General features: G+C 39.8%; 1 protein-coding gene across 1 annotated transcript in view; it reads left to right on the plus strand.

The window, feature by feature from the left end:
* The window catches only part of FBN1 (fibrillin 1), a 359,844-nt gene that overhangs the window by 294,316 nt on the left and 45,829 nt on the right, over positions 1–19,699 (plus strand). The window contains exons 36-44 of the mRNA XM_040342652.1: positions 659–781; positions 2,786–2,950; positions 4,585–4,653; positions 6,028–6,153; positions 7,077–7,199; positions 9,315–9,473; positions 11,383–11,454; positions 11,537–11,662; positions 13,807–13,929. Coding sequence (XP_040198586.1) covers positions 659–781; positions 2,786–2,950; positions 4,585–4,653; positions 6,028–6,153; positions 7,077–7,199; positions 9,315–9,473; positions 11,383–11,454; positions 11,537–11,662; positions 13,807–13,929 — 1,086 coding nt within the window. The remainder of the gene's footprint in view (positions 1–658; positions 782–2,785; positions 2,951–4,584; positions 4,654–6,027; positions 6,154–7,076; positions 7,200–9,314; positions 9,474–11,382; positions 11,455–11,536; positions 11,663–13,806; positions 13,930–19,699) is intronic.

A 19,699-nucleotide genomic window follows, 5' to 3' on the forward strand; every position in this document is an offset into this window, starting at 1 on the left:
GTAAAGTTATTCCCCATCTATGAGGCGCAACTCATGCAAAGGTATGGACCAGGGAACACCTGTCGTATTTTACGTCGTTTACGTAGTAGTACGTGAATAGGGCTGGGCGTAGGTTACGTTCACGTCGTAGGCAGTGATCCGTCGTATCTTAGGGAGTAGTTCCGATGTGATTCTGAGCATGCGCACTGGGATACGTCCACAGGACGATGCATGCGCCGTTCGTTTTAAGTACTTTTATGATGCTTGGCCCATCATTTGCATGGGTTCACGCCTCATTAGCATGGCTCACGCCCACTACCACCTACGCTGGCTTACGCTGAGGAAACCCAGCGTATCTTTAACAGCGAGTGGGAGCGAGTGCTTTGTGAATCCAGTGCTTGCCTCTGTGCGCTGCACCGGCGTAGCGTAAAAGAGATACGCTACGCCGACATAAATATGCGCCAATGTATGTGAATCCGGGCCTGTGAGTATAAGGTAACCTCAAGTAACTTTGATTGCTGCGCCACTCTGCTATTTTGTTCTATTCTATTTTCACCAGTTAGTCTACTTAATTCTATTTACGAAATATGATGTCAGCACGTTTGGTGATTTGGTTATTGATTGTATGCTAAAACAGCTGTTTAAAATGTTTTATAATGCATGTTTTCTTGTCTTACAGATGTGGATGAATGTGCTGATCCTACAACCTGTATTAGTGGGACATGTTCGAATACTCCTGGTAGCTACGATTGCGAGTGTCCACCAGACTTCCAACTAAATCCCACTGGTGTTGGATGTGTCGGTATGATTCTTTTATCAGTGCATGTACATTTATGTCAGGATTGACAAATTGATATCAGGAAAAACTAGATTTTTATTTTATTTTTACATTTTACAGATGGATATATTAGAATTTAGTTGGAAAGAAAGATGACTCTCTTTAAAAAACACCTTTGTGTATCTATCTCTGGATTTATTTTTCTTCCTGTTAAGGCCCCTTTCACACATATATGACTTGTCCCACGATTTGTGATGGCAAAGTAGAATGACAAGTCGTTTCCCATGATTTCCAATGGCAACCATTCATATTAATACTACTTCAAGTCGTTCCAACTTCAAAGTAGTCCCTGCACTACTTTGGTCCGATTTTGATGCCACTTACACAGGCATTCCCTGAAATCGTGGCCGTGAAGTTGTGGTAAAATCGTGCGACTTTGAAGTCACAGTAGTGTGAAAGGGGACTAAGAAATATAGTTTACATACTTTTGTGTTGGCATAGGAGTTACAGGCAGAACTCTACACACGCAAGGGGCCTTGGCTTTAAAGTGGCTCTAAAGTCAAAAGTTTTTTTACCTTAAAGCGGAGGTTCACCCAAAAATCCACTTTTTTGACATTAGCTGTAGCATACTGCTAACATCTGCAGTATGCTGTTTTTCTTTTTTTTTTCTTGTACTTATCGTTATATGAGCCCTTGTTTTCCGGCTCCGAGCTGGAAATCCTGCGGGGAATGGGCGTTTCTAAGCGAAAAGGAGTTGATTGACGGCTGCTAAGGCGCATCACGCTTTCCGAAAAAACCCGAAGTCACACTCCGGGGTTTACGGCGCCTGCGCCTGCCGCGTAGAGCTGACTGCGCAGGCGCCGTAAACACCCGAGTGTGACTTTCGGTATTTTTCGGAAGGCGTGACGCACTTTAGCAGCCATCAATCAACTCCTCTCAGCTTAGGAACGCCTATACCCGGAAGTAATCCCCCGCTCGGAGCTGGATAACAAGGGCTCGTATAACGATAAGTACAAAAAAAAAACAGCATACTGCAGATGTTAGCAGTATGCTGGAGGAATGTAGCTAATGTAAAAGAGTTTATTTTTGGGTGAACCCCCGCTTTAATGCATTGTCTGCATTAAAGTAAAAAACATTCTACTAGCTGTTTCTTCGTACCCCTCCCTCAAACCAGGACTGTCCCTGTCTGTAGTACCGCTGCTCTCTCTTCCTGGTCTCACAGAAGACTCTGATTAGAAACAAAATGATTAGAAACAAATGTTTTTAAAACAAGTTTTTTTTATAGCAAATTTCTACTAGTGTATGGTCAACTTAAAGTGGAGTTCCACCGAAAAATGTAAGTTCTGCACTCCTTAACCTGCCACAATTAGCTGCCACAATTGGTATGTAATTTTTTAGGGGTGGGGGGCATGTCATAGGTCCCAGAAGATTGTCTGGCCATTGAGGTGGCGCAGCGCGACTCGCGCATGTGCATTGCACTCCCAGCTGTGCAGCCACAACCTATCACAGCCGCATGCCCACACTTGCAATTTCCAGCGCCAGGGAGAGGAGGGGGAGAGAACCAAGGCTTCGGGTGGCCACATCGCTGGACTGTGGGACAGGTGAGTGTGTGTTTATTAGAAGTCAGCAGCTACACTTTTTGTAGCTGCTGACTTTTAATAAACTCAAAAACATCTGGAACTCCACTTTAAGGTAAGCTTTATGTATTATATTAGGCATTTAAGGGGTTATGGTAAATGTTAAGGGTCAGGTAGAGAGAGGGTTAGGTGATAAGGTCTGCTTTACGAATAGGGATAGGTCAAGTAGCTGCTATAGGAAGTATGCTCCTTTTACTTGGTTTTGGAGTAGAAATCCCAGAATTGAGAATTACTAGGTCAGAAAATGAAAGTATTATTAATATATTTGTTTATATGCTTAAAACATGCATTACATAAGCATTACATTTGTCATCTATGCTAGTGGATACATGTATGACGTTTATTTGTAAAATAAAAGCAAAAATAATATTGTATCATTTTTCTTTTAAAGACATTCGATCTGGCAACTGCTACTTAGTGGCAAAGCCACGAGGAGATAATGGAGACCTGTCCTGCAGTGTTGAGATTGGTGTTGGTGTATCCAAGGCTTCATGCTGTTGCGCACCTGGGAAGGCCTGGGGAACCCCCTGTGAACACTGTCCTCCAGTGAATTCAAGTAAGCCATTTAATTTTTTATTAAAATAAATATGGTACATACACAAATATATTGTATTTTGTTTCTATTTTAAACTGAAGGGTTCACATGTACTTTAATGTTGTCTGGAATGTTTTAAGTCATATACATGCATACTCTGTTCTTTGCTATCGGATAAACTTTATTTTATTTTTTATAAGTAGATACATTTAACTGACAAAGCCTGGTTTGGTCAGACAAGTGCAGATCAGTCCCCTCAAGACTTTTGCTTCTCTGCTACAGGCAGCAAAGTAATGAACGATTTTGCCCTCTGCAATGTTGGAATTCTGACAGATATAGGCAGTCTGGGTGGATACTATCCAGCCATTACAGTGAGGGAAGAGTCAAAGCAGTCATACAAATAATAATATAAAATACAAAATATAATACTAATTTAGTAGTATATATTATAAACATTAATCTGGCCATCTTTTGGCTGAGTTCTCATGAACGACTGCATAAAAACCGGCCTCTGCTTATTTGAATAAAATACATTGACCTTTATTCAGCAAAGCAGTGTAAAGGGAAATAACCCAACTAGCTAGACTAAGCATTTCTCAAATGTTTGGTCTGAAAGCATGTACAAAGGTAAACCGCCCAATTTACATGTCATTGTTGGTGGAGGTGTCTTGGTGGGGTTGATTTACTAAAACTGGAGAGTGCAAAATCTAGTGCAGCTGTGCATGGTAGCCAATCAGCCTCTAACTTCAGCTTATTCAATTAAGCTTTGACAATAAAACCTGGAAGCTGATTGGCTACCATCCACAGCTGCACCAGATTTTGCACTTTCCAGTTTTAGTAAATCAGCCCCTCTGTGTTAACCTAAACACGCTTTGTAATAATTGGGTTTAGAGATGCCTATGATTTTTTTCATTTTCTTCCACCAACAGACCATTCCTCTAGAAGAGCGGCCCAGCTGCCAAAATAACACACTGGGTTGAGTGCTCTTCTGAATCCACAGTAGTGTCAACATAGCCTTTGAGGCCAGGTTCACACCTATGCGAATTGAGTGCGGTTTAAACCGCATCTAATTCGCAGGACATTTCAAAATACATTGTTTTCAATGAGGCTGGTTCACATATGTGCGATGCATCCGCACTGCGTATTGCCTCCAAACCGCATGCGGTTTTTATGTCTTGCGGTGCGGCTCAGGTGCGAATTCAGTCCCATTATCTTCTATGGGTATGCATCTAATTCGCACATGTGTTCAGTTTTCTGCAGGAATTTCTCTCATTCAGCTCAATACAATTCTCCCCCACTCTCCTCTCACCCGGAACTTCTCCCAGGTCTCCAAATTTGCACCTGATCTGCAGCTAAACCGCAGTTGATCTGCAGAACACCCTCTAGAGGAATTCGCAACGAGAACGCAGCTCCAAAACGCAACGCACTAGTGTGATTCCGGCCTTAATCTCTTTTTCTTGTATGATAAAGTTGTGAGCTTTCCAAATCCAGGCTGTTTATCAGTTCTGCAGAAAACCTAATTACCATCAGATGCCTATCGCACTGTATGGTTTTGCAAAAAGAATACTCTGGCTCACAATTCACAACCATCTAAAAATGAATTGCATTAGGAAAAGCTAATTGTACAAGAAATGAACACGCATTTTGTTTTACAGCTGAATATAAAGTTCTGTGTCCAGGAGGAGAAGGATTCAGACCAAATCCTATCACAGTCATTTTAGAAGGTAAGCATATTGCTTTAAGGGGATCTATTAGTAAAGTATATCAATAATCTTAATGCCCATGTCAAGGAAAAAAACACGATATAAATGCCATTTATTAACTTACCTGAAGCCACAATCATGTGACACAGCTGGCCCGAGTATACTTCTCTTGTGTTTTCCTGCTGGAGGGGTCCTACTGTGAATGCCTATGTCACTGCCTGTAAAAGGTGGACATTTGCTATTAGATGACTGCCTGTGGGTTCCTCTCAGGATAAAAAAGGGAGGACAATGTCATCACAGGGAGGAGGCAGGGGACCAGAGATCTCAGGGCCCCATGCCGCACTGGAACAGCGGCCCCTGCACTGGAATCAACAGCAGTGAAGGACTTTGGTGCGAATTACTATGAGAATAATAATGAGTTAGATAGGGTTGGGAGGGAGGTATATTTAAAGATTAGTTTTTGCCTGAAGTGGGATCTTAGGATATCGAAATAGCAAATCATTCCTATCACTCATAAATAAAGTAATTTTTAAATTGTATCATTAAAACAACTCTACCTCAGCAGCCCAGCACTACCCCCCCCCCCCACACACACAAACATAACCCCCCCCCCCCCCCCCGAAAACAAGAATGGTGTATGTCCAAGCAATAGAGCCTTCGTTAAAGGCTTTGCTTGCGACATCTTCTGAGTATCGTAGTGGATGTCTGGTTCTTTGCTCATTAGTATCTCCTGCCAACCCCTATGTCATTACTGCGTCCTGCAGTGACATAAGAGCTGGCAGGAAGAACCACATTGTGCACAGCATGAACAGACTTCCAACACTTTTGGAAGTGTCAAATAAATAAGGCTTTTCCTAAGGCTGTATTTCTTAAACATAGTGATTTTGGACTAACTGCCCTTTAGCGAGGTCAGTATTGACAGTCTTCTAGAAGGACCATTCTTTGGATTCTTTTGGGAAATTATAGAGCCACTATAATTTGTAATCAAATTATATTAAGTCAATAACTTGGTGATTTTATAACAGGGATTTTTATTTTAGTTTCTTCTCTTGCCTTTTGCTATTGATGTGTTTTGGCTAGGCAATGATGGATTTGTAGCTGTTTCAGATTGCTGTACTACGAATTTGACGAGCTGAACATTAGTCAGCCAACACAAACATTTATCACTACTGGCCAGACGGTTTTATACCTGGCTACTTTTACGGCACCAAATATGGCACCATTGAGACTCCGTAATGCTCTGTGAGCAACACTTTAATGAGAACCTATTGATGATAATAATCTATACCTTGTAGTAATGAAAACATGACTGGAAAAAAGAACTAAAAATACCAAATAGCAGCCAGGATTTAAACACATGAATGAAATAACAATGTATAATGTAATGTCTTCTAGATATCGATGAATGTCTTGAGTTGCCAGGTCTCTGTCAAGGTGGAAAGTGTATAAACACATTTGGAAGTTTCCAGTGCCGTTGTCCACCAGGATTTTTCCTCAATGAAGAAACTCGTGTTTGCGATGGTATGTGGATCTATTATTTTGTCCAGAACTTGTGCATTTACCTGAGGCAGTGATCCACCCTAGGTTTACACTCTCCTTTTTTGCTAAATTTCACTTGGAACATAGAAATTATAGGCAGAACCTTCAGATTTGTTACAAAATATTACTGTAGAATTGTCACAAAGCTACCTGTAAACAGCCAACAACAAACTGTGTAGCATTAGTGCATCACAAGGCTTCAGACAGATAGGCAGAGCAAAGACAGAAGGCAGTCAGGCATGGTACCAAATTGAGAGGCACAAGCAACTGTCCAAGTACAGACTGAGGTCAGAATTCAGAAACAAAGGCAGTAGTTAGGCCAACACAGAAACACAAAACCTGCTGATTAGACACTGGGTGGAAGTTCATAGTTCCCTATATAGGTAGTTAATGAGGTTCAGGTATCATTGCGATGTGGCCTTGCTGCAGTGCATTGTAGTGACCTACAGATGGGAAAATGTCCGCACTGATTATAGTCAGATTTTCCATTCTCTGGCTTAATTTGTAACATTTAGTCTTGGAATGGACTGCATATGGCTTAATCCATTAAAAATGAGTAAAGGAAAGATCAACAGCATTTGGGTACAACACCTGCAGACAGGCCATTACACATCTGCACATTGCCACATAATTGGAAAATCTTTCTTAAGATTATTTCACACAAAAAGTCCCTGTATTTTTCTTTCTAGATAAATCCATGTATCTAAGACATACTGCTTAATCACATTGGAATATAATTGTGTCTTTGCTTCTCATAAATTTATTATAACCTTATCAGCAACCCACACAAAGAAGCCTTCTTGCAGATAATTTTCATATTTGTTGTAAACTTTTGAAAAGCTTGCAGAGAAGAACAAACAGATGTGTGAGATCTCTTACTTATCTCTGTATTATTTTTACTTAAGATGTGAATGAATGTGACCAGCCTGGAATTTGTGGCCCTGGAACATGTTATAACACTGTTGGCAATTATACCTGTATATGTCCACCCGATTATATGCCGGTAAATGGAGGAAACAACTGTATGGGTAAGTGGCATTGTTTAACAGATTACATTTTTCTGTATATACAATAAGAAAGCTAAATGCATAGAAAATGTATTTCTGTTATAAGACTCATCTTCATGGAAGCTGACAAGTAGAGATGAGGTTCAGACTTGCTGCTAGCATGGGTTTTGATGAATCCTATGTGTTTAAAATTCAGGGCCCCAGCAAATTTACAGTATGTGGGATTTCGCCACATCAAATTATTTGTAACTGTAATGTATTGCCTGGTCTTGACCTTAGGAAAGCTAGCTTAGAAGGGTCTTTTGAATAAGCCAGCCCCCTCAATACAAATGTGTGAGGTCACAACAGCCTTCCTGACACAGTGCCTTATCTGAGATTGAAAGTACTGCTGACTAACTGACAAAAAGAGAAATTATTCTAGGGCTTGTAAGTATAAAGCAGATCTTCACCCCTTTTCTTACAGTCCTTTCTCTCGCCTCCTCCTCACTCCCTCTTAAACAATTGCAAAAAAAAAAAAAAAACAACACAAAAATAGTAAATTTTTGTAGCAAATACATTTTTTTTTCCTAAATTCATGTCCTTAATTCTCGCCAAGGCAAGGATGACATATTCAGACTGAATGCACGCACATACAGTACATGTTTCAGTTCTTTCCATGTGCCAGATCCCACAAAATACCTCTTGGCATGTGTTCTTCATGCATCCCAGGAGACATCATTAGATACTGCACATGCACAGAAACCCTGAAGGGTCTCTGCCAAGTCCTATAGACCTGACAAAGACCCCACGTGGTAATTCTTCACAATCCCCTGTTTTTTGGCCTGTGCCACTCCATGGTGACAGATACCAAACTGACATGGCATTTAAAGCTATGTTCTAAGTTGTCTCCAGAACCCACCATCATTACATGGGCCTTGCACTTTCGATCATTGGGGGTTTCTTTTTTCGACTTGCCCCCAAAGGTACATTTTTCAAAAAATATTATTTTATATATAAATAGGTTTATCAGATTTCCTAAAATTGTAAAACTCATATACATGTGGAAGAATTAAACAAACTTAAAATGTGTGTGTGTCCACTCCGGATACTTAGCAAATCATACACACTAAGGTGGGAGTGGGCACACAGCATGCATTCCACTGTCAATGATTATAAAACCAAGACACAAACAATATTTTTAAATAGAGTCCTTCACATTTTTAATGGCTTTAATCATTTTTTAATCTTTGAAATTAGTGAATAAATAGTGAATAGTGAATAAATTAGTAAAGCACATTGATGGGGTACAATATGCTGTATATTATTGTCTTTATATGTCTGTATGTCTGTATGAGAAACTCTGTAATCAATGAGATAAGTGTGAAGGTAGCCAGTGATGTACATGAGACATAATTTCTCCACCATATGAAGACATATAAAGACAATAATATACAGTATATCGTACCCCATCAATGTGCTTTACTAATGTATTCACTATTTTAGAATATGTATATGAATCAATCAGAAAGGACGTTTTTATGATATTATCATTAGCAGTGGTAATATTAGGATTATTATAAGTGTTATATTTGAAATTTGATAATAAAAAATGAAGGAGTTGTTTGTCTTGTAAGTGAAAAATAAGTGATGTATTCAGCAATGAGTGCACTTTATAAGTAAGGAGTAGCATACAGCCCATTCCCTGCAGCTTCTCTCTTATCCACATTAGTCTCCTGACCCAGTATTTACGCAGCAGATGATTTCATTTACATTAGTATCCACAGATTTGTTGAAATAACAGATTGTGGTTTGCCAAATCTATAAACAGTTATGAAAGTACATCCAAGAATATGTAAAACTAGAAATATAAATAGAGACAGGCTTTATTGGGATTACATTTCTCAACCAGCATTAAGTACTCACACCTTCACAGCAATAAAATGTACAAAAGGAGGAATTTACATAGCGCTTCTTGTATTAGAAAGGATTGCCCTTTTCAGTGCAGTTCAGTTTTTTGCTATTTCACGTGAGAAAATATTATACCCTCATGCTGGTTGTCATGCTTTATTTTAGACCCTCCAACATATTTTTTAATAATAAACAGCTGCATGAAAAAGAACGTGAAGCTATTATTTTTTTCATGATTTGTATTGTTAGACATGAGAAGAAGCTTATGCTTCAGAAATTATTATACTGACAATCAGACTTGTGATGGAGAATTGCTTTACAACATGACGAAAAAAATGTGCTGCTGTTCCTACAATATTGGGCGCGCTTGGAATCGACCTTGTGAGGAATGTCCATTGCCGAGCACTGGTGAGTATGGTGAATTTTTGTGATGTCTTCTATTATTATATTTACATAAACTTCCTTTCTGCACTTGCTTTGCATGGGAACACATTATTAATTATGGGGTTGAAATGTAACCAAATAGACTTTAAAACATATGATTGCCACTGCCAGAAGTTTGAGAGTTGCCAAAATCATCGAGTTGTTGGGCTTTCAAAGGCCAGAATCTCCAAAAGTATGCAGTGAATGGGCTAGAACATAAGATGCCTTATTAAACTTCTTGCTTGAATACTTTGAATCTGTTATCTAAAAAGCATGCAGACAAGAACTTCTGACTGTTTTCCAATTTTCCTAACATATGTACTTGTTCCAGGTCATTGACTCTGGAAGTACTCAAATCAGTTGATTGGTATAAAAGCAAGAGATTAACATTTTCGAGAGTAGGGCAGCAATGGGAAGGCCATCATTTTTCCTCCCACTCAGGTTTACTTTGAAGGTACATCCATGTCAAAATAAAAGTGAAACCTTGAAATTCATACCTGGAACTTAGCCTACATATTTTCTACTTCAGTTTTTTCAACCAAATTTTCATCATTTTTCAATAGTCAACCCCAGTCCCTATTGTCTTTAATCTATTGATCCTGGAACATGCTTTCTTGAGATGCTTTAACATCAACTACAGGATTACTGTGGAAAGCCTCCTGTGAACAATAATGCCACGTACACATGATTGGAAATTCCGACAAGAAAAACGTTGGCTCAAACTTGTTGCATACACACGGTTACACAAAATTCCGACTGTCAAGAACGCGGTGACGTACAACACTATGACGAGCCGAGAAAATTAAATTCAATGCTTCCGAGCATGCCTGTTTTTTTGTGCATCGGAATTGCATACATACGATCGGAGATTCCGACAAGAACTTTTCTTGAGAACCAGCTCTCAAATTTTTGCTGTCGGAAATTCCTACAGAAAAAGTCCGAAGGAGCCTACGCACCAAAAGCTCACATCAAACTTTTTTTTCGGAAATTCCAACCGTACGTAAGCAGCATAAAAATGTAACCGTGAGACACCTGCAGGGTGCATCAGTACCCCCTTGTGAATAACCTGGTGATCCAAGTACCCCCTGCTCGTGGTGCACAAGAGCTAAATACAAAACTCACACCCTTTAAGCTCTTTGCTATCTTTCATGTACTGCCTGATGAAAGCAAAAGTCAGTACTAAGAGGTTTTTTAATTGTATTAGTCACATTCAAATCATGCATTGGAAGTTTTAATGAGATTGGCAATTGAGGAAACACAGCACAAGCACAAAGAAGTACAGTTGTAGTGCCCTCCTACTGCCCCTGTTAGATTGTCTCTGATCATCTTGCTGCAATGGATCACACAGAAGTCAGATTAAGGTAAATTTAGTGAACCTATTACACTTTGTTAGCTCATTGGTTTGCTTTCCCCTAATGCTTTTAATTGCTCTTTAATGCTTTTACGGGTTGATTTACCTAAGACAAATTGACTGTGCACTTCTGAAAGTGCAGTTGCTCCAGAGCTTAGTAAATGAGGTTGCACACAATTGAATGATGGAAGCCAGCAGAGCTCTCCCTCATTTAGTTAGCTCTGGAGCAACTGCATTTTTAAAAGTGCACAGTAAATTTGACTTTAGTAAAGCAACCTGCATTTTTAAAAGTGCACAGTAAATTTTCAGGACAATCCATTATCCAATGATAAAGCTTATAATATTGTGGCCACTGGTCCCTAATATAATAAGTATAAGCCTGCAACAGTGGAATAGGAGTTGTAATGATTATTGCATTTTTTTGTTTAATTGATTTACTCAATTATTACTCCAATGAACATAAAATAGAAAAACAAGCTTCTGGAAAAAGGGTTTATTCTGTATTGTGCAAAGTAGCTCTAGTTTAATCATTTTCCTTTGCAGATGAATTTTCTGGACTTTGTGGAAGTGCTCGTCCTGGTTTTGTCATCGATATCTACACTGGATTGCCAGTTGGTAAGTTGACCATTGAATAGCATGAAGAGTAAATTACTTGTGTAGAGTGCTTGAGCTAATATGTCCCCATTTTGTCCCGTAGATATTGATGAATGCAGAGAAATTCCTGGTGTTTGTGAGAATGGAGTTTGTATAAACATGGTGGGAAGCTTCCGATGTGAATGTCCAATGGGATTTTTCTACAATGACAAGTTACTTATCTGTGAAGGTAAGAAGACATTTAGCTGATTTTCTTATACACAGCAGCACAATGCCTTTTCTCAAATGGTTGACAGGGACCACATCCAAGCTCTGGTATGCCACTTAATTTTGTAGACACGGCTATTACACAAACCTTAAACATTGTAAATATCACTTCTTTCATCTCCAGGGAGGTTGCTTGGCAGTGGACATAATATTAAACAGGGTGATATTTTAAGCCCCCATGTTACAAAGCAGTTTGGAATTCACTGGAGAAAGTTATTGTTTCGCTCACAGAAGGCTTGCAGCCAAACCGCCACCTGGGCTTGTGTTCCCTATTTTTTTTAATAGGGTGTCACTGAGAAAAATATTGTCACAGTTTTGGTATAATTCCACACAACGGTGACAGTGCATGTAGATGTCCCATTCTGTCCTGCCTACAGCCTTCATGTTCTTTGTCAGGCATTATAACACAAAAATCTAACATGTTTCAAAAGTTTGCAACTTTAATATAAATTCAATACATAGACATTAATGGCTGTGCGCAACTCTACTTGGGTATACGCCAGTACTCGTGTATACACTTATGTAGCATATGGGTATATTCCAAGTATAGAAATTGGTTAATAATGGGTATTGCTCATACCCCACTCTTTCTGCATTGATCAATGGCTAATACAGTACAACATTTTGCTACTGCAATTGCACCTAAAAAAAGTTGAAACAAATGCTCATACATTGAGGTTAATTTACCAAAACGGGAAAGTGCAAAATCTGGTGTAACTCTACACAGAAATCAATCAGCCTTCAGGTTTTTTTGTCAAAGCTCAAAGGGTAAGTTCACCTTTACAGAGAAATCTGTACGGTGAACACTTACACAGGACCCCCACCTCCCCCTCTCCCCCTGGTCCCGCTGATCTGGACCGCAACAATATCCAATTCTAAGCCCCGGTATTTGTGCGCCAGGAGTCCCGGGCTTAGAAATCCCCTGAGCTGGATGTCCAAAATGTCCCTCATCAGGAGGGATGTTTTGGAGCATTCTAATTGATCAGCGCCGTCACATGGGCGGTGCCGACCAATCAGCAGCCGCATAGCCCGTCCTGTCAGCTATGGAGAAGACGTGTGGATGCAGAGGGGGTTTCTAAGCCCCGAACTCCCTAGAACAGAGATTGCCACGGTCCAGGTCAGCGGGACCAGTGACGATGGGCATGGAGGGGGTCCGATACAAGTTCACCTTACAGATTTTTCTGTAAAGGTGAACATACACTTTAATTGAAGAAGCTGAAGTTAAAAGCTGATTGGCTACCATCCACAGCTGCACCAGATTTTACACTCTCCAGTTTTAGTAATTCAACCCCTGTGCTCCCTTTATAGAAAAAGTGCAGTTTTAGCCATCATATGAATTTTTCGGCATTTAAAAAACTTATGATAATTTTTTTGTACTGGGTGTATCTTTCATTTAGCAGAAGAAGGCTTCTTAGTGCCTCAGTGGTTATTTGAATGCCACATATACCACTGTCTCTGTGCCATCACGCAGAACAGAGCGGTCACCCAATAAGGAGCGGTGCTAGAATTTACAGCTTACAGTAAAAAGAAGCACAGTGTGTTTTCCCCAAAGACTTCCAAAACCTCACCTATCACTATCACACCAACAACTGCTTAGCTGTGAAAATCCGAAACTTAAAACGCTAAGATCCCATGCTGTAAATAAACTGGTTGCATATTTGCCAATCTGTAAACACGGCCGAGGTTTACAGGGGGTAATGGTGCCATTCATAAAGTTTCTGTACAGACAGAGCAGCAGTCACTGTGGGAAGAGGGGAAAATGCCCTAACTGTGAAAGCAAACAGGACTCCAAAGGACGATAAACAGGATCCTTATTCCACTTGCCTCTACAGAAATGTTTGATGTAACACAGTGCAGTACATATTAGGACTTCCCTGCAGAACAGAGGCAATAGGTCAGGTTCTGTGATCTTAGCCATGTACCTGGATGAATAATGAATCGTTATCTGTTTCAAGCAGAATGTTGCAATACTGCAAATATTTGGGTAGGATAAAAATCATTATGTAGGATGTCAGCCATTTCAACTCATTCTAATGTGTTTCTGCACCCCATTTTACTGTTTTTGGACAGTAAGATCAAATATATATTTTTTTTATTTGCTTGCAGATATTGATGAATGCCAGAATGGCCCAGTGTGTCAGAGGAATGCAGACTGTGTTAATACAGCAGGGAGCTTTCGCTGTGACTGTAAACCTGGCTACAAGTTCACACCCACAGGACAATGCGTCGGTGAGACATTATGTAACATAGTCAACTGTACTGAATAAACTTGTCCTGAGTTCACTTCACAGCATCCACTTCTGTAATGTTATTTAAACAATCTTATCCTTGTCAGATTGCCATTCATTTTGTTCTTTTTCATTCTACTGTTGTTTTTTTTTTTTTTTTGTGTTTTCTTTTTTATACTATTCATATAATAGCTCACTTATGTATATTTAAAAACAATTGTAAACCGCGCAAAATAGTGCACAGAGTAAAAAAAAGCAGCAAACACAACAAGAAAATATCCCTTCTAATAATAAAATATATAAATCACCTGCGGTGCACTGAATCAGTGAAAAAATTAATCCAACATATACATAATTAAATATATATACACTGCCAATATAATAATTAAATAAACATCAAAAATGTTGTGCATACAAAAAGACATAAAAAATAATGTCCCCATTTAAATGTGTAAAAGTAAGAAATTTTTGGGGCATTCTCTGATGCTGCGTACACATGATCATTTTTCGGCATGAAAAAAACGTTGTTTTAAATTTTTTTTATTTAAAATGATCGTGTGTGGGCTTCACATCATTTTTCAGGGTTCTGAAAAACTACAACATTTTTTTTCGAACATGCTGCATTTTTTAACAACGTTTTAAACAATGTCATCTTTATGTCTGTAAAAAATTATCGCGCGTGGGCTAAAACGACGTTAAAAACCCATGCATGCTCAGAAGCAAGTTATGAGACATGAGCGCTCGTTCTGGTAAAACTATCATTCGAATAGAGTAATCACATTTATCACGCTGTAACAAACATAAAAGCGTGAATCGTCTTTTACTAACAGGAATTCAGATAAAGCAGCCCAAAGGGTGGCATCATCCGCATGGAACTTCCCCTTTATAGTGCCGTTGTACGTCACCGCGCTTTGCTAGAGCATTTTCTAAAAACGACCGTGTGTGGGCAACGTTGTTTTAATGATGAATTCGGAAAAACTTCATTTTTTTCTACATGCTGAAAAACGTCGTTTTTTTTCATGCCGAAAAATGATTGTGTGTACGCGGCTTAAGGCTTTTTGTATGAACACCATTTTTGTTGTTTATTGAATTATTATATTGGCACTGTGTATATATTTGATTGTGTATATGTTGGATTGATTGAATTTGTTCACTTATGTAATTGTTTAAAGTATATTTGACATCACCAAGAATCACAGGACCCCAATCAGCATTTTTTTTCTTCTTAAATTAGCTTTATTCATCAGATACCTCTTCCAGTATGAAACCTATTGGAGAAGGTGGATCAGGGTCTGGCAGGGTTTCCAGTACACTGTTCTCTTTTTAACCACTTCCAGACCTGCGCACGACGATGTACGTCCTATTTTTAAAGACGGATATCTCGGTAACGGCAGCAGCTGCTGTCACAACCGAGGTATCCATCTTTAGTGTGCGCGGTCTGGAATCCGATAATGGCAGTCTCCGCGGCGGATTCACCGCGAGATCGCCGTTATCGGTGGCGGGAGAGGGGCCCCCCCCCTCCCGCCGCTCTCCCGTGCCCTCCGCCGCTTACCGGAGCCGTCGGTAGTGGCGGAGGCGATTGGATGCTGTCGGCTGGTGAGCGGGGGGACGGGACTGAAGGAAAAATCTCCTTCGCCCGTCCCCATAGCTCGGCTGGGCGGAAGTGACGTCAAAACGTCAGTCCCGCCCAGCCTCTTAAAGAGACAAATTTTTTTTTTGGTCATTTGAAAAAATGACATTTTTTATTTTTTTTCTATTTTTTGCATTTAAGCCCAAATATGAGATCTGAGGTCTTTTTGACCCCAGATCTCATATTTAAGAGGACCTGTCATGCTTTTTTCTATTACAAGGGATGTTTACATTCCTTGTAATAGGAATAAAAGTGATAATTTTTTTTTTTTTTTTTTTCAGTGTTAAAAATTCTAAAATAAATAAAAATAAATGCGAAAAGCAAAAAAAATTTTTTTTAAAGCGCCCCGTCCCGACGAGCTCGCGCGTAGAAGCGAACGCATACGCGAGTAGCGCCGACATATGAAAACGGTATTCAAACCACACAAGTGAGGTATCGCCGCGATCGTTAGAGCGAGAGCAATAATTTTAGCCTTAGGCCTACTCTGTAACTCAAAAAATGCAACCTGTAGAATTTTTTAAACGTCGCCTATCAAGATTTTTAAGGGTAAAAGTTTGACGCCATGCCACGAGCGGGCGCAATTTTTAAGCGTGACATGTTGGGCATCATTTTACTCGGCGTAACATTATCTTTCAAAATATATAAAACAATTGGGCCAAATTTATTGTTGTCTTATTTTTTAATTCAAAAAAGTGAATTTTTTCCAAAAAAAGTGCGCTTGTAAGACCGCTGCGCAAATACGGTGTGACAAAAAGTATTGGAATGACCACTATTTTATTCTCTAGGGTGTTAGAAAAAAAAATATATAATGTTTGGGGGTTTTAAGTAATTTTCTAGCAGAAAAAAATGTTTTAGTCTTGCAAACACCGAATCTGAAAAACACCTAAGGTCTGGAAGTGGTTAATAAAGTTTAAAAAAAAATGTGGTGATAATAAGGCTTTTTCCATTATTGGATTGCATTTTGTAGACTAGAATGGGCCCCTTGTAGCTAAAACACTCACAGCAGTGTTACTACAAGTCTGCCTTGAGTGGTACCTTTTGCTAATGTTTGGCACTATGCCTTACTGTATACAGTTTTGTTAAGAAAATCGTTTTTTTTTGTATATTGGATGCAAAGTTTCTTACCTGGAGCTTCTGCAGTAACAGTACTTCCTGTTGCAGGCTGACAAAACTAAGCAGCTACCTTGCTATTGGCAGCAGAATTGTCAGCCTGGTGTGCAAACTTCTTCGGGTGACCGTTGGGTCTGCCTATAGATAGGCAGGCCAATGGGCAACCAATGGAGCTCACACACTGCAGGCTTGCAAAGCTGATGCAGGAGGAATTGCTGTTATGGAAGGATCTCCAGAGAAGTAACTGTATACTGTGAGGTATGATGCTGAACCTATTGAAATATATGGGGGGTTTTATATAGGGTTTACATGGGGTTTCAATTAGGTATACATTTAATTATTTTCACATCTTCACACTATTTTTTTTAACATGTCTAGATGGTCATTTTCTTAAACAACACTGCAGCATTTTACTCTACAGACTTAAAAGAGTCTTGCACTTGATTTTTATTTTAGATTCATACTTAGGTGGATGCAGCATTGGTCCGATGCTGTATCTGTCCCCACTGGCTCTAACACTGAGAACCGAGCGATCTAATGACTGTCAGTCACCGCTCTCTTTTCTGCCCCCTCCTCGCTCTCTTTAACGCACGGCTGTGGAGCGGGTGGGAGCGGGTGACTCAGGCTCCCAGCCTCTCAGTGCTCACTAAGAGGCTGAGCTGGGTGCTGGTCCAGGCATGTGGTCAGATCCTGACTCCATTGTCGTGATCTTGCCTAAGCCTGGACCGGCTCTGTGACATCAGCAGACAGCAGATTTCAGCCCGCTGTCTGCTAAACAGGTCACATGAGTGCACACCTGCGATCCACAGCCAAATAAGCTTTTGCTGTACTTATCTTTTAATTAACTTTTTTCAGTTGTTAGACAGTGGTGATCAAAACTGCATTTCAACTCTACGCAGTCCTAGAAATATGTCAATAGTGGACCCTAGTTTCTATGCTTATTTGTCCCTAATCTAACATTATTATGTTATTATTGTACATTTAAAACCAGAAGACACCAAAAACAGTATGCTACATATTTATACATATTTAGTATCACTACTAACCATCAAAGGCCTGAAGGGAAAAATAGTACATTATAAGTTGCAGTGAGTCTTGTGACTCATCTTGGAGGATCCAGCCACTACCCCCTCCCACCATTGTTGAGATTATCTTAAGTGAACATAAAAGGAAAAAACAATAAATGTAAATGTACTGTAATGCAAATTCCTCTTGTCCCATCCTAGGTACATGCCCATGGCACATGTTTTAGAGCACATACAGCACTAACAGCAACACCCCTATGTTACAGGAAGCTTTCACTTTCAGCAATCTTGAGCTTCTACATTATAGTCAGATGCTACCACTAGTTTCTACAATGCTAGTCAAACATCTAGCCTGAATAGTAGTGAGTTTAGGATCATGCTACGTATAGTTTTTGAGTTGACAGCAAGAATTAAAGTCATGATGTACGCCTCTCCTTTAGTGACATAGGATCATGCGAAGTAGGCTCTGATTTTGCCAAATGATATGTTTCCTATTAGGTAGCAGACCCTGGACATCTGCACACAATCTCTAAAATGTCTAAAATGAGTTAACAATGGTGGATGATTTATTATTGGAACTATGCATTAATCTTTCACATCTTAAAGACAAGCACAGTTTACAATTCAAAAAAGCGTATTTTTGGCACTAGTCTCCATTCACCTGGCTAGAAATCCACTTTTTATCACCAACAACAGAAAGCTAAGGGAATCATCAGGCTTCTTTCCCAGGTCTGTAGGCTTGGGAAAAACAAGGCTAAAGAACTGACATTGTAGTAAGAGTTGCTCTGCTATCAACACAGAAGAAAATGTCTCTATGTTGCTTAAAAGATGTAATTCATTTCACTCCAAGTCTGTAAAGGAAAAACTGTATTTTTCCAGCCATCATCTCTCTGTAGGGGCAAGCCTGTTGTTTCTGCTGTTTCTCCAATACTATCGTGGAAACCTTTTGTCTATTGGGTGGTGTTATAAACTTGGTCAGGAATACGGTGAGGTGGTTGTATAAAGATGTTTACAGCTTCTCTCAACCACTATTGTACGCAGCTTACTGGAACAGGGAAGTGCATGAATTATCAGATGTAATGAACAATATCGCTGATCACATTGGCAGTCCATACACCTTCCTGCCATTCTCTACACATTCACTTGATAGCTGTTAAGGGAAACAAACCTGGCTGGTTCTTGGCACATGCCAAACCTTGCAGGAATATAGAATTCTTTTAAGAGATGATTTTTTTTCGTGACATAAGTGCACGGCGCTGACCTGTATATTTTATTGATTATGAAAATTGTATTTAAGCTTTAGGTATATTTCATTGAATAGATTAGCTTTAGATGCATGTTAATGTAGAACTATAGGCAAATGTTTTTATTTTTTTCATTTTGGATAGAGTAGGGTAGAGTTTTTTATTTTATTTTTGCCATTTGTGTCCCATTGTGGAGATTTCCCTTCACTTCCTGTCCCATAGCCAAACAGGAAATCAAAGGAAATCCTCCGATGAAAACGGTCCGCCGGAACTGTTTTCATCGGACATGTCCACTCGGAGATTTCGGTCTGATGGCTTGTACACACCATCAAACCGAAATCCCCGCGGACAGACAGTGCGGTGACGTGGCGGTGACGTTGACGCCGCCACGTCACCAAACCAGAATGTAAAATACTTCCACGCATGCGTCGAATCCATTCGACACATGCAGGAGATATCTGTCCGCTGGTTAGGTGTACTAACCAGCGGACATGTCCGCCGGACAGCTTTCCAGTGGACATGTTTCTTAGCATGCTAAGAAACATTTGTCCGCCGGATATCTGTCCGCTAGCCTGTACACACAATCGGATCTGTCCGCTGACACTGGTCCGCGGACCAGTTTCAGCGGACAGATCCGGTCGTGTGTACAAGGCCTTAGAATTCCTCTACTTTTCTGGAAACAACCCAAAATATAGGATTTTCATTTCCTTTCACTTTCAATGATAATGGTAAACAGGACAAATAGAGAGGGCGAATCTCCCT

This window comes from Rana temporaria, chromosome 3 (genome assembly GCF_905171775.1).
Source record: "Rana temporaria chromosome 3, aRanTem1.1, whole genome shotgun sequence".
NCBI classification, from domain to species: Eukaryota; Metazoa; Chordata; class Amphibia; order Anura; family Ranidae; genus Rana; species Rana temporaria.